Here is a 15,787-nt window from a genome sequence, read left to right on the forward strand (position 1 = left end):
TTTTAACTTGAAACAGGAAATAAAGCATTTGTCAAAGCATTTGTCTAAATAGAGGATCAAATCAGACCTGTACCCTATAGCTTTATTTTTGCCATAGTATTGAATCAGAAAGTTTGCACCTTTTTCATGTAATATCTTTGTTAATAAGCAAGTGCTTTTCTAAAGTTACTGCATTCATCAGAAATTAAGATTTTACTTGTGTAACTCTGAGGGTAGTAAATGTTAATGTTTGCTATTTATTTGTAATCCATTCTCTCTCTCTTTTTCAAAATGTCCTATTGTCTTATGATTTGTTCCTGACTCTCCATCAGAAGCTCAGAACCTTAATTCTGTCTCTTCTAGGATCTTAACCCACTGCTGTTCAAATTCAATGCAATTGGTCTCATCCAAAAGTTGGCACCCCCTCACCACTGTAGATACCACTGCTGTAACTTCACTTTCTTCTTAAATTGCTGGCACCTGAAGATTTCACCTTTGCTTTTTTAACTTTTTCTTTAACAAATATTTTGTGGGGAGGCTATTTTATCCAGCATTTCTGTGTGTGTGAATTGGAAAGGAGTCCTTCTTACTGCTCATTCCATCAGATTGGTCAGAAATGCTCCAAATTAAAAATCGATACAAAATTTCACTCTCCCAGCCTTACTCTCTGGTACCAAATAGATTCAAATAAAATTTTGGATAAATCTTTTCCATCCAAACTCTCATTAAGAACAACTCAAATCATTTTGGGAATGCAGTACTCGTTAACTTTCTGAAAGTGAAAATGTTAGTCATTCAGTCATGTCCAACTCTTTGCAACCCCCTGAAATATAGCCTGCCAGGTTCCTCTTTCCATCGAATTCTCCAGGCCAAAGTACTGAAGTGAGTAGCCATTCCCTTCTCCAGGGGATCTTCCTGACCCAGGGATCAAACCCAGATCTCCCACATGACAGGCAGATTCTTTACCATCTGAGCCACCAGGGAAGCCCCATGTTATCTTCGGAACTCATGTTGAGTTTCAATAGCAAGAGGCCCCTGTAATTCTTCATTCAGCCATAGTGATTCTTTTTCTTACGGCAAATTCAGTTACATCCTTTCCGTGGTTAAAATTTTCAGTGGTTTTTCACTGGTGAAAGAAATCAAAGAGGACACTAATAGATGGAGAAATATACCATGTTCATGGATTGGAAGAATCAATATAGTGAAAATGATTATACTACCCAAAGCAATTTATAGATTCAATGGAATCCCTATCAAGCTACCAACAGTATTCTTCACAGAGCTAGAACAAATAATTTCACAATTTGTATGGAAATATAAAAAACCTCGAATAGCCAAAGCGATCTTGAGAAAGAAGAATGGAACTGGAGGAATCAACCTACCTGACTTCAGGCTCTACTACAAAGCCACAGTTATCAAGACAGTATGGTACTGGCACAAAGACCAAAATATAGATCAATGGAACAAAATAGAAAGCCCAGAGATAAATCCACGCACATATGGACACCTTTGACAAAGGAGGCAAGAATATACAATGGATTAAAGACAATCTCTTTAACAAGTGGTTCTGGGAAATCTGGTCAACCACTTGTAAAAGAATGAAACTAGAACACTTTCTAACACCATACACAAAAATAAACTCAAAATGGATTAAAGATCTAAATGTAAGACCAGAAACTATAAAACTCCTAGAGAAGAACGTAGGCAAAACACTCTCTGACATACATCACAGCAGGATCCTCTATGACCCACCTCCCAGAATATTGGAAATAAAAGCAAAAATAAACAAATGGGACCTAATTAACCTTAAAAGCTTCTGCACATCAAAGGAAACTATTAGCAAGGTGAAAAGACAGCCTTCAGAATGGGAGAAAATAATAGCAAATGAAGCAACGGACAAACAACTAATCTCAAAAATATACAAGCAACTCCTACAGCTCAACTCCAGAAAAATAAATGACCCAATCAAAAAATGGGCCAAAGAACTAAATAGACATTTCTCCAAAGAAGACATACAGATGGCTAACAAACACATGAAAAGATGCTCAACATCACTCATTATCAGAGAAATGCAAATCAAAACCACCATGAGGTACCATTTCACACAAGTCAGAATGGCTGCAATGCAAAAGTCTACAAGCAATAAATGCTGGAGAGGGTGTGGAGAAAAGGGAACCCTCTTACACTGTTGGTGGGAATGCAAACTAGTACAGCCACTATGGAGAACAGTGTGGAGATTCCTTAACAAACTGGAAATAGAACTGCCTTATGATCCAGCAATCCCACTGCTGGGCATACACACTGAGGAAACCAGAAGAGAAAGAGACACGTGTACCCCAATGTTCATCGCAGCACTGTTTATAATAGCCAGGACATGGAAGCAACCTAGATGTCCATCAGCAGATGAATGGATAAGAAAGCTGTGGTACATATACACAATGGAGTATTACTCAGCCATTAAAAAGAATACATTTGAATCAGTTCTAATGAGGTGGATGAAACTGGAGCCTATTATACAGAGTGAAGTAAGCCAGAAGGAAAAACATCAATACAGTATACTAACGCATATATATGGAATTTAGAAAGATGGTAACAATAACCCTGTGTACGAGACAGCAAAAGAGACACTGATGTATAGAACAGTCTTATGGACTCTGTGGGAGAGGGAGAGGGTGGGAAGATTTGGGAGAATGACATTGAAACATGTAAAATATCATGTAAGAAACGAGTTGCCAGTCCAGGTTCGATTCACGATACTGGATGCTTGGGGCTAGTGCACTGGGACGACCCAGAGGGATGGTATGGGGAGGGAGGAGGGAGGAGGGTTCAGGATGGGGAACACATGTATACCTGTGGCGGATTCATTTTGATATTTGGCAAAACTAATACAATTATGTAAAGTTAAAAAAAAAAAATTTCAGTGGTTTTTTATTGCGTTTAAAGTAGAAATCAAACTCTTTAACATGTCCTACAGCAGCTGCAAGATCTGTCCTCTTCCAGTTTCTCCAGCTTACTTTATTATCACCCTTCTCATCCACTCTAGCCCCACTGGCCTTCCTTCAGTGTCCTAGCTATGCTGAATTCTTTACTAAGACCTTATCACTCTCCTTTTCCCCAGAAACTACCAGCCATCTCCTCTCCTCCCACCAATCTTCCACCTCTAGTTTCTTAATTATCTTTAATAATTAGAATAACTATTAGAATTCTAATTTTATATTTGTTTGTGTTTATTTGTTTTTAGTTTATTTCTTCTGTAGCCCAGGGGTTGGCAGGCTTTTTCTGGAAAGAGCCAAGATAGTTAATAGTGTAGGTCATGCATATTGTAGCCGTGCATATTCTCTGTTGTATGTTCTTTGATTTTTCTGTTAAAAAACCTTTTAAAAATACCAAAACCACTGTTAGCTTGAATTTGGCCCAAGGGTGTATTTTGTAAACCTTTGCTGTAGATTATAAAATTCTCAAGGACAGGAATCCTATCTGCTTTGTTTATCATTGTATATCCAGCACCTCTCATAGCACACCTGACCTGCCTCTTGAGAAACCTGTATGCAGGTAAGGAAGCAACAGTTGGAACTGGACATGGAACAACAGACTGGTTCCAAATAGGAAAAGGAGTATGTCAAGGCTGTATATTGTCACCCTGCTTATTTAACTTATATGTAGAGTACATCATGAGAAACGCTGGACTGGAGGAAACACAAGCTGGAATCAAGATTGCTGGGAGAAATATCAATAACCTCAGATACACAGATGATACCACCCTTGTGGCAGAAAGTGAAGAAGAACTAAAGAGCCTCTTGATGAAAGTGAAAGAGGAGAGTGAAAAAGTTGGCTTAAAGCTCAACATTCAGAAAACGAAGATCATGGCATCCAGTCCCATCACTTCATGGGAAATAGATGGGGAAACAGTGGAAACAGTGACTGACTTTATTTTTCTGGGCTCCAAAATCACTGCAGATAGTGATTGCAGCCATGAAATTAAAAGATGCTTACTCCTTGGAAGGAGAGTTATGACCAACCTAGATAGCATATTCAAAAGCAGAGACATTACTTTACCAACAAAGGTCTGTCTAGTCAAGGCTATGGTTTTTCCAGTAGTCATGTATGGATGTGAGAGTTGTACTATAAAGAAAGCTGAGCGCCGAAGAATTGATGCTTTTAAACTTTGGTGTTGGAGAAGGAAGGCTCTTGAGTGTCCCTTGGACTGCAAGGAGATCCAACCAGTCCATCCTAAGGGAGATCACTCCTGGGTGTTCATTGGAAGGACTGATGTTGAAGCTGAAACTCCAATACTTTGGCCACCTGATGCGGAGAACTGACTCATTTGAAAAGACCCTGGTTCTCAGAAGGATTGAGGGCAGGAGGAGAAGGGGACAACAGAGGATTAGATGGTTGGATGGCATCACCGACACGATGGACATGGGTTTGGATGGACTCCGGAAGTTGGTGATGGACAGGGAGGCCTGGCTGCGGTTCATGGGGTCACAAAGAGTCAGACACAACTCAGCGACTGAACTGAATTGGAGTGCTAAATGATATAGGTCATTAGCTTGGCCAAGCTTACCTCTTCAGTCTTATCATTCATCATACACCACCACCACCATCACCAAGTGGGGCTAAATTTCATGACATCTTTTTTTCTCAGAGTAGTTTTTCAAATATACATGTTGTATATGTTCTGTTTAAAATAAAAAATGTATTATAATGCCCCACTTATTTTTGTTATATGTAACTTTAATATATCCTGGAGAAGGAAATGGCAACCCACTCCAGTAGGTTACCATTCCTTCTTGCCTGGAAAATCTCATGGACAGAGGAACCTGGTAGGCTACAGTTCATGGGGTCCCAAAGAGTCGGACACAACTGAGTGACTTCACTCACTTCTCAATATATAGCTTTAAAATTAGCTATAATCACTCTGTAGTCCTTGTATAATGTAAGGAATTTACAGATTAAATGAAAGCAAGACCACAGAACAAAATAAAAATTAACATTAATGTGATGGATGATATTTTGTTGACATAGATGGCTGTGGCTCTAATTCTTTATTTAACCTGACTTTCTGTTTTTATTTCACAAATTCTTAGACCCAAATGTGCTGGTACACATTCTGATTCTGCAGAAGATGAATGTGTACTATGCCTCTCTTCAGGAGTGTGTGGCAGTTTTTTAATGGACAGTCTAAAGCAGATCCAACACATATTCTCAATTGCTATAAACTAAATGTGTTTTTATTTCAAAGTTTCTCATATCTTTGAAGCATTCTTTTTTCCACTTCATGTTTTACCCATTTGCTATAAGAACTTTCTCTCTCTCTGTCTCTCTAAGGTACTTACTGTCAACAACGGGAAGTGGAGGCCATTACTGAAGGTGTTGAGGAAGATGAAGGATTTTGCTGTTGTGAACCTGGCCATATTCCTCATGTGCTTTCATTTAACGCTGCATTTAGCCAGCGCTGGCTAGCTTGGGAAGTGATAGTCACCAAGTATATTCTGGAGGGTTATAGCATCACTGACAATAGTGCTGCTTCTATGCTTCAAGTCTTTGATCTTCGGAAAGTACTCACCACTTACTATGTCAAGGTAAGGGTATGTGCCTCTTTAGAGCTTCTGGTGTCAGAGGCTCTTCTTTAAAAAAAAAAAAAAAATATATATATATATATATATATATAGTTTTAACTTGTGTTTTGGTTTTTCATAGCAATAGAAATTTTCTAGTATCCAATACAGTTAGTAAATTATACCTATGAAGATCTTGCCGTTTCTTTCTTCAGTGGAACTTACTACATTTGTTCATTAATATCAATAAAAACTATTTATCTGTAGCACATCTCTTGTAGGTACTGTATTAAAGAATACACGCACACATGCATGCATGTATACATACGCCTGTGTATCTCTTAGCTAATTCTCTAAAGGAATATTACATTCCTGTTCTACAAATAAACAAGTTATGGATCAAAAGTTAACTTGGTCACAGTCCTCTAACTAGCAAGTGAAATCATGGATTTAGAACCCAGGTTTGACTGACTCCTTAGCCCTTGCTGTTAACCACTGCTTTCAGAAATCTGAATGAAAGTATTGTATCATTTGGGAGGTCCCCCAAAATACCATCACATTTGACACCAACTGGAATTTCAGGATCTCTGAGACCACAGTCAGGTTCATTAATTTGCTAGAAGAACCCTCAGAACTCAGCAAAGCCATCATCCTCATGGTTAGAGTGTATTACAGTGGAAGGGTACAGAGTACAGTCTGCCCAGGAAAGAAGCACATAGGGCAGAGTCTAGAGACCCTAAGGCGTGAACTTGCAGTTGTCCTCTCCCAGTGGACTTGTGCAGACAATGTTTATTCCTCCCAGAAACAACTGAGGCAATACCTTCAGAGTGTTGCCAGCCAAGGATGCTCACTTGAGCCTCAGTGTGCAGAGTTTTTATTGACACACAACCATTTAGACTTGCTTGACCATCCACATCACCAGCCTTAATCTCCAGATCCTCTAGAGTTCATGGTTCTAAGCCTCCAGGTAAATAAAGACTCTCTTATGAGACAGGACATTGCAAGGGATTAGAGTTGAACTCCCGGAACCCAAGTGCAAAGGCCAAACCTCTCTTTGAGCAAGGTTAGTTTTTACTGCACAGGTATCCTGTTTTTTGCTAAAAATTTCACAGATATACAACATGGTTATCGCTAGAGGTTTATAGGCAAAGCCAGCATTTTCAAGAGGAAAACATATGCTAAATCTTCATGATTCATGTGTTACTACTTATGTGTACCAACTTATTTGCATTGATTGGTTGGATTGAAGTCTGAATCTTCTGTTTAATTAATATTTGGTTAAACCCAACCTCAGGAAGCTAAAAGAGATTGAATTTACAACATTTTTATTAATAACGTATGTGTGTGTGGCCTTTCCTATCTCTAAATATGTGTTTCTATTGCTTTATTAGTTATATTTTTATAAGTTGACGTAGGATCACAAGATAGCTTAATAGTTCTGTGAGAAATTTCTCAAAATAAATGCACCACAGTAAAGGTTTTTCACCTCTTAAGAGATCATAAATTCAGTAGATTGGAATTGTTTTTAGACTATTTTAAAGTTAGTAAACTAATGTTACTTTGATTCATATTATCAGTATAAACAATTTAATGAGATATTGGTGTTAATTCAGATTGTGATTTAGCCTGAGGTGTTTTTTTTAAAATCTTTTTTCTCATTAGGGTATCATTTATTATGTTACAACCTCTTCTAAACTAGAGGAATGGCTAGCTAATGAGACGATGCAGGAAGGACTGCGTCTGTGTGCAGATCGAAATTATGTTGATGTGGATCCAACATTTAATCCAAACATTGATGAAGACTATGACCATCGACTGGCAGGCATATCCAGGGAGAGTTTCTGTGTGATTTACCTCAGCTGGATAGAGTACTGCTCTTCCCGAAGAGCAAAGGTGGGTGATTTACCTCAGCTGGATAGAGTACAGCTTTTCCCAAAGAGCAAAGGTGGGTGATCTACCTCAGCTGGATGGAGTACTGCTCTTCCCGAAGAGCAAAGGTGGGTGATTTACCTCAGCTGGATAGAGTATAGCTCTTCCCAAAGAGCAAAGGTAGGGGTTTCTTTGTTTTGTTTATAACTCTCTGAGTCTGTTTTGCCAAAGAGGAGAGAATACCTCTATTTGTTATTATGTCAGTTTTTCTAGATTTTCTTCTTTCAAACTATCTGCATAAGAGGACCTGTGTGGTTCATAATGGTTGGGCCAAACCAGCTCTATCAGAGCAGATTAGAAAGAGAAGCCTCCCTCGTTCTCTCACCTGCAGTGTCACAGTCTCACTGTCTAAATATCACCGCCTCTGCCTCTGCATGCACATACATATAGGTTGTAGATCACATGCAGAACCTTCTTAAAGACTGCATTTTGGAGCACCCCCAGCCCCAAGTCCTCAAACACACGTACCAAACTTATGGATAATTTAATATCTTTGTCCCAAATCCAAAGTCCAGACCAGTGTTAATAGAATCTTCTGCAATGATGGGAACATTCTATGTTGTTCCAGTATCATAACTACTAACCCCCCACATATGGTGGATTATGAGACACTTGAAATGTAGTCAGTATGACTAAGGAAATGAATTTTTAAGTTTTATTTAATTTTAATTGATTTAAATTTAATAACTCATATAGGATGATGACTACCGTACTGGACAGTATTCATCTAGATTATTGACTTTAAAATGTTAACATGGATAAAAATGATGTAAGAATGAGTAAAAACACAGGTTCCTGGGCCTTGCCTGGGAGATTCTAATTCTGTGAGTCTAGGCTGGGAACCCAAAATCTGTATCATGCTGGGTGATTGTACTTCAGGTGGTTCCTAATCCACACTTCAGAACAACTTGTCTTATCCTAAAGGAAAGGTGAGTTGTAGACTTCTCCAACTACTGTTTTCCTGCTAGGTCTCATAGCTCTTGTGGCAGTGTTGCTCCTTCTGATTAGACCCCATGTACCATAACCACAGTAGCAAGGCCTGTGATTCCAAAAGCTAACTCCTCGATCACTATTGCTTCCCAGGCAAAAGTCTTGTGTAGTTGAACAGGATTATTCTGTATCATGGAGCACAGGGAGCCAGTTTGACAACCAGTGCCTTTATTGTGGTCTGGGATGTACACGCTGATGGACTTTAAGTGTAATACTTTCTTTTACAGCTAGTCAATTAGAGTAAGGCACTCCATCATATCAGCCCATTTCTCTTTGCTTCATCAATAAGAAAGGGAGCATCCTATAATTCCCCTCCGAACAGTGACCTTTGAGCTTTTATATTGGATGCACAGTAGATACTGAGCAGAGTAGCATATTTTTAAATAGAATAAAATAACCTCATAAGAGCTCAGAAAAGGGTCAGTGGACAATGTCTGGAAATGGAGGACCTCAAAGCTTACCGTCTCTTAACATGCAGTTTGTGTGGGTTTTTTTGTTTTGTTTTGTTTTTTCCCATAAATGAAATAATACTTAAAATGCTTTGCATGCTACTCTCAAATCCTTGGACTTATTTCTTGGGGCAACAGGAGACAGGGAGTGATCATATTATTCAAATAGCCTTTCTCTGGCTTAGACTATATTGGTTACTTTTGTTTTGTTTAACTGTGGTCGTCTGGGCTAGGAGCTCATTGTCTTCCCACTCAGAAACAGTCTCCATTCTTTCTAAATTTAAGGAGTACGTAATCTCTTAGAGATTATTGCTGAGGTCATGGATATATAATAGCTCAAGGAAGTCATTCTCTTAATTCCTAATAAGTCATATTCAAAAGGTTTACCTCCAAACTTGGGTATCTCCAGTCTCTTCTGAGAGCTTTCTATCCCTAGGTCATTATGGCTTATAGTCTACTATTGTAGTCCCCTTTAGAAGAAAATTGTCAGGAAAGATAATTCCTTCATGCTCCCATTTTTTTAAGTTGAACAATGTTATCCCTACCTCCTTAGAACCATGCATTCTGTTTTCTGAGTTATATCTGGAAGAGCCTCTTCCCAGGGAAGTTAGTTAAAACAGAAAGGTTTGCTGACTCTAGATTGTTGTACCCTCACTTGAATGTTAATAAAGTTGCCTTCAGACATTTTCCCCCCATCAGATCAGATCAGATCAGTCTCTCAGTCGTGTCTGATTCTCTGCGACCCCATGAATCGCAGCACGCCAGGCCTCCCTGTCCATCACCAACTCCCGGAGTTCACTCAGACTCATGTCCATCGAGTCAGTGATGCCATCCAGCCATCTCATCCTCTGTCATCCCCTTCTCCTCCTGCCCCCAATCCCTCCCAGCATCAGAGTCTTTTCCAGTGAGTCAACTCTTCGCATGAGGTGGCCAAAGTACTGGAGTTTCAGCTTTAGCATCATTCCTTCCAAAGAAATCCCAGGGCTGATCTCCTTCAGAATGGACTGGTTGGATCTCCTTGCAGTCCAAGGGACTCTCAAGAGTCTTCTCCAACATCGCAGTTCAAAAGCATCAGTTCTTCGGCGCTCAGATAGTTTTCTGAGTTGCATGTTGTACAAAAATAAAAACTCATTCTTTCCACCTTCTCTCATTATATGTATTCTTAGGGGAAATAATCTTTCATACAATAGCTGTACCCGTCTTCTAGAGCTTGAAATAATGTTTTTTGTAAGTGTGGCCCTGGATTTACTCATTAAAACCACCTGGAACACTAGACTGCAAGGATTCTTCAAGCAAAGCTTGACTTTGCTTCCTGCTTCTTAAATGACCGTAGTTTTCTTTCATCTTTCTTAGTGTTAGCAACCAGTCTGAGAATTTCTAATTCACTTGAGGATATAAGACACATGCCTTCTCCAACCATAACAAAATAGAGCTACTATGATTGAACCAATTCTTTTTTTCCTTTGAGTACATTAGCAATGCGGCTACACTTCCTCTGTCTTGCATTGCTTCTGATGAGATGTCTGTAGTCATTCTTATCTTTGCTGTTCTGTACAAATAATAAAGGCACACCTCAGAGAGATGGCAGATAACCACGATAAAGCAAATAACACAGTAAAGCAAGTCACATGAATTGTTTGGTTTCCAAAACAGTTGTAAATATTATGTTTACATTTTACTAAGTGCCCTTTTAGGCTGTTTGCATCAGATGACCAGTATCTTGGACATGTGATGCAAATGGCCGACTCATTGGAAAAAAATCCCTGATGCTGGGAAACATTGAGAGCAGAAGGAGAGGGTGGTCAAAGGCTGAGATGGCTGGATGGAATCACCAGTGCAGTGGATGTGAACTCGGGCAAACTTCAGGAGATGGTGAGGGACAGGGAGGCCTGGTGTGCTTCAGTCCATGGGGTCACAAAGAGCTGGACACAACTGGGCAACTAAACAACATATCAAGTGTGTGATTACATTATGTAAAAAATGTGATGATGTACATTACTTAATTTAAAAATACTTTATTGCTTAAAAAATGCTAGTCATCATCTGAGCCTTCAGCAAGTCATAATCTTTTTGCCCTTGGATGGTTTGAAATATTTTGAGAATTACCAAAATGTGACCTAGGGACATAAAGTGAGCAAGTGCTATTAGAAAAAATGGTGCCAAAAGACCTGCTTGAAACAAGGTTGCCACAAACCTTCAGATTAAAAAAAGAAAGGATCTGCAAAGCACAATAAAGCAAAGTGCAATAAAATACCATATACTGGTATGTGTCACGTAATAATGTGGTTCCTCCCCCCCACTGGCTCATTTTTAAAATTTTTCTCTTCATCACTAGTTTAAGCAGTTTATGCTGTTTTCTTCATGTTTCTTGTTCTTGGAATTCATTGAACTGCTTGAATCCCTAGGTGGGTATCATTTTCATCAGATTTGGGAATATTTCACTTATTGTTTTCTCAAAATGTTTTTCTATTTTCCTCCTTCCCTTTGTGGGGGAACACCAATTAAATGTAATATAAATTACATTTATATTAGGCTGCCTAAAGTTGTTCTATGACTACTGATGCTCTGTGGGTTTTTTTTTTTTCAGTCTTTGTCTCTGTGTTTAATTTTGTGTAATTTCTGTTGATATATTTTTAGATCATTTATTTTTTCTCTTCTGCATTAATCTCATCCAGTATATTTTTTTCTATTCTCAGACAGTCCATTTTTTTCTTTTTTAATCTCCTGAGGTTTAATTTGTGTCTTTTATATAGACCTTCCATGTCTCTACTTAGCACCCTATCACTCCTCTGTCTTTTTGAATGTATGGAATACAGTTATAATAGCTCTTTCAATATCCTTGTTGACTAATTCTAACATCTGTATCATTTCTGGGTCAATTTTGATTGATTATTTTTCTAATTGTGGGTTCTATCTTCCTGCTACTTTTGCATGCCTGACAATTTTTGATTGAGTGCTAGACTTTGTGAATTTTGCCTTGATGAGGCTGGATATTTTTCTATTCCTATAAATATTTTTTTCTTTAAGTTTTTTTTTTTTTTTTAACGTCAGTTCAGTCGCTCAGTCGTGTCCGACTCTTTGCGACCCCATGAATCACAGCACGCCAGGCCTCCCTGTCCATCACCAACTCCTGGAGTTCACCCAGACTCACGTCCATTGAGTCAGTGATGCCATCCAGCCATCTCATCCTCTGTCATCCCCTTCTCCTCCTGCCCCCAATCCCTCCCAGAATCAGAGTCTTTTCCAATGAGTCAACTCTTCGCATGAGGTGGCCAAAGTACTGGAGTTTCAGCTTTAGCATCATTCCTTCCAAAGAAATCCCAGGGCTGATCTCCTTCAGAATGGACTGGTTGGATCTCCTTGCAGTCCAAGGGACTCTCAAGAGTCTTCTCCAACACCACAGTTCAAAAGCTTCAATTATTTGGTGCTCAGCCTTCTTCACAGTCCAACTCTCACATCCATACATGACCACAGGAAAAACCATAGCCTTGACTAGATGGACCTTTGTTGGCAAAGTAATGTCTCTGCTTTTGAATAATGCTACCTAGGTTGGTCATAACTTTCCTTCCAAGGAGTAAGCGTCTTTTAATTTCATGGCTGCAGTCACCATCTGCAGTGATTTTGGAGCCCAGAAAAATAAAGTCTGACACTGTTTCCACTGTTTCCCCATCTATTTCCCATGAAGTGATGGGACCAGATGCCATGATCTTCGTTTTCTGAATGTTGAGCTTTAAGCCAACTTTTTCACTCTCCTCTTTGACTTTCATCAAGAGGCTTTTTAGTTCCTCTTCACTTTCTGCCATAAGGGTGGTGTCATCTGCATATCTGAGGTGATTGCTATTTCTCCCGGCAATCTTGATTCCAGCTTGTATTTCTTCCAGCCCAGCATTTCTCATGATGTACTCTGCATATAAGTTAAATAAGCAGGGTGACAATATACAGCCTTGACATACTCCCTTTCATGTTTGGAACCAGTCTGTTGTTCCATGTCCAGTTCTAACTGTTGCTTCCTGACCTGCATACAAATTTCTCAAGAGACAGATCAGGTGGTGTGGTATTCCCATCTCTTTCAGAATTTTCCACAGTTTCTTGTGATCCACACAGTCAAAGGCTTTGGCATAGTCAAGAAAGCAGAAATAGATGTTTTTCTGGAACTCTCTTGCTTTTTCCATGATCCAGCGGATGTTGGCAATTTGATCTCTGGTTCCTCTGCCTTTTCTAAAACGAGCTTGAACATCAGGAAGTTCATGGTTCACATATTATTGCTGAAGCCTGGCTTGGAGAATTTTGAGCCTTACTTTACTAGCGTGTGAGATGAGTGCAATTGTGTGGTAGTTTGAGCATTCTTTGGCATTGCCTTTCTTTGGGATTGGAAGGAAAACTGATCTTTTCCAGTCCTGTGGCCACTGCTGAGTTTTCCAAATTAGCTGGCATATTGAGTGCAGCACTTTCACAGCATCATCTTTCAGGATTTGGAATAGCTCAACTGGAATTCCATCACTTCCACTAGCTTTGTTCGTAGTGATGCTTTCTAAGGCCCACTTGACCTCACATTCCAGGATGTCTGGCTCTAGGTCAGTGATCACACCATCGTGATTATCTGGGTCGTGAAGATCTTTTTTGTACAGTTCTTCTGTGTATTCTTGCCACCTCTTCTTAATTTCTGCTTCTGTTAGGTCCATACCATTTCTGTCCTTTATCGAGCCCATCTTTTCATGAAATGTTCCCTTGGTATCCCTAATTCCCTTGAAGAGATCTCTAGTCTTTCCCATTCTGTTGTTTTCCTCTATTTCTTTGCATTGATCACGGAAGAAGGCTTTCTTATCTCTTCTTGCTATTCTTTGGAACTCTGCATGCCGATGCTTATATCTTTCCTTTTCTCCTTTGCTTTTCTCTTCTCTTCTTTTCACAGCTATTTGTAAGGCCTCCCCAGACAGCCATTTTGCTTTTTTGCATCTCTTTTCCATGGGGATGGTCTTGATCCCTGTCTCCTGTACAGTGTCACGAACCTCATTCCATAGTTCATCAGGCAGTCTATCTATCAGATCTAGGCCCTTAAATCTAGTTCTCACTTCCACTGTATAATCATAAGGGATTTGATTTAGGTCATACCTGAATGGTCTAGTGGTTTTCCCTACTTTCTTCAATTTCAGTCTGAATTTGGCTGATCTGAACCACAGTCAGCTCCAGGGCTTGTTTTTGTTGACTGTATAGAGCTTCTCCATCTTTGGCTGCAAAGAAGATAATCAGTCTGATTTCGGTGTTGACCATCTGGTGATGTCCATATGTAGAGTCTTCTCTTGTGTTGTTGGAAGAGGGTGTTTGTTATGACCAGTGCATTTTCTTGGCAAAACTCTATTAGTCTTTGCCCTGCTTCATTCCGTATTCCAAGGCCAAATTTGCCTGTTACTCCAGGTGTTTCTTGACTTCCTACTTTTGCATTCCAGTCCCCTATAATGAAAAGGACATCTTTTTTGGGTGTTAGTTCTAAAAGGTCTTGTAGGTTTTCATAGAATTGTTCAACTTCAGCTTCTTCAGCATTACTGTTTGGGGCATAGACTTCGATTACTGTGATATTGAATGGTTTGCCTTGGAAATGAACAGAGATCATTCTGTCGTTTTTGAGATTGCATCCAAGTACTGCATTTCGGACTCTTTTGTTGACCATGATGGCTACTCCATTTCTTCTGAGAGATTCCTGCTCGCAGTAGTAGATATAATCGTCATCTGAGTTAAATTCACGCATTCCAGTCCATTTCAGTTCGCTGATTCCTAGAATGTCGACATTCACTCTTGCCATCTCCTGTTTGATCACTTCCAATTTGCCTTAATTCATGGACCTGACATTCCAGGTTCCTATGCAATATTGCTCTTTACAGCATTGGACCTTGCTTCTATCACCAGTCACATCCACAGCTGGGTATTGTTTTTGCTTTGGCTCCATCCCTTCATTCTTTCTGGAGTTATTTCTCCACTGATCTCCAGTAGCGTATTGGGCACCTACTGACCTGGGGAGTTCCTCTTTCAGTATCCTATCATTTTGCCTTTTCATACTGTTCAAGGGGTTCTTAAGGCAAGAATACTGAAGTGGTTTGCCATTCCCTTCTCCAGTGGACCACATTCTGTCAGATCTCTCCACCATGACCCGCCCATCTTGGGTTGCCCCACGGGCATGGCTTAGTTTCATTGAGTTAGACAAGGCTGTGGTCCTAGTGTGATTAGATTGACCAGTTTTCTGTGAGTATGGTTTCAGTGCGTTGGCCCTCTGATGCCCTCTTGCAACACCTGCCGTCTTACTTGGGTTTCTGTTACTTTGGGCGTGGGGTATCTCTTCACGGCTGCTCCAGCAAAGCGCAGCCATTGCTCCGTACCATGGACGAGGGGTATCTCCTCACCGCCGCCCTTCCTGACCTTCAACGTGGGATAGCTCCTCTAGGCCCTCCTGTGCCCGCGCAGCCACGGCTCCTTGGACGTGGGGTTGGTCCTCCCGGCCACCGCCCCTGGCCTCGGGCATGGGGGCGTGGGGTAGCCCCTCCCGCCCTCCGCCTCTGGCCTTGGGCTTAGGGGCATGGGGTATCTATTCTCGTCGCTGCCCCTGACCTCGGACGCTAGGTATCTCCTTTTGCCGCCCCCCCCGACCTTGGATGTGGGGTAGACAGAAGAACTGTACAAAAAAGATCTTCACGACCCAGATAATCACTATGGTGTGATTACTGACCTAGAGCCAGACATCCTGGAATGTGAAGTCAAGTGGGCCTTAGAAAGCATCACTACGAACAAAGCTAGTGGAGGTGATGGAATTCCAGTTGAGCTATTCCAAATCCTTAAAGATGATGCTGTGGAAGTGCTGCACTCAATATGCCAGCTAATTTGGAAAACTCA

At 40.3% G+C, this 15,787-nt stretch overlaps 1 protein-coding gene across 5 annotated transcripts in view; it reads left to right on the plus strand.

The window, feature by feature from the left end:
• Positions 1–15,787, plus strand: part of PCNX1 (pecanex 1) — a 184,519-nt gene that overhangs the window by 141,583 nt on the left and 27,149 nt on the right. For all 5 annotated transcript variants that reach the window (XM_024998104.2, XM_024998106.2, XM_024998105.2 and 2 more), the window contains 2 exons: positions 5,308–5,561; positions 7,200–7,430. In XM_024998104.2, the coding sequence (XP_024853872.1) occupies positions 5,308–5,561; positions 7,200–7,430 (485 nt within the window). The remainder of the gene's footprint in view (positions 1–5,307; positions 5,562–7,199; positions 7,431–15,787) is intronic.

The sequence above is a fragment of the Bos taurus genome, chromosome 10, assembly GCF_002263795.3.
Source record: "Bos taurus isolate L1 Dominette 01449 registration number 42190680 breed Hereford chromosome 10, ARS-UCD2.0, whole genome shotgun sequence".
In the NCBI taxonomy this organism is placed as follows: Eukaryota; Metazoa; Chordata; class Mammalia; order Artiodactyla; family Bovidae; genus Bos; species Bos taurus.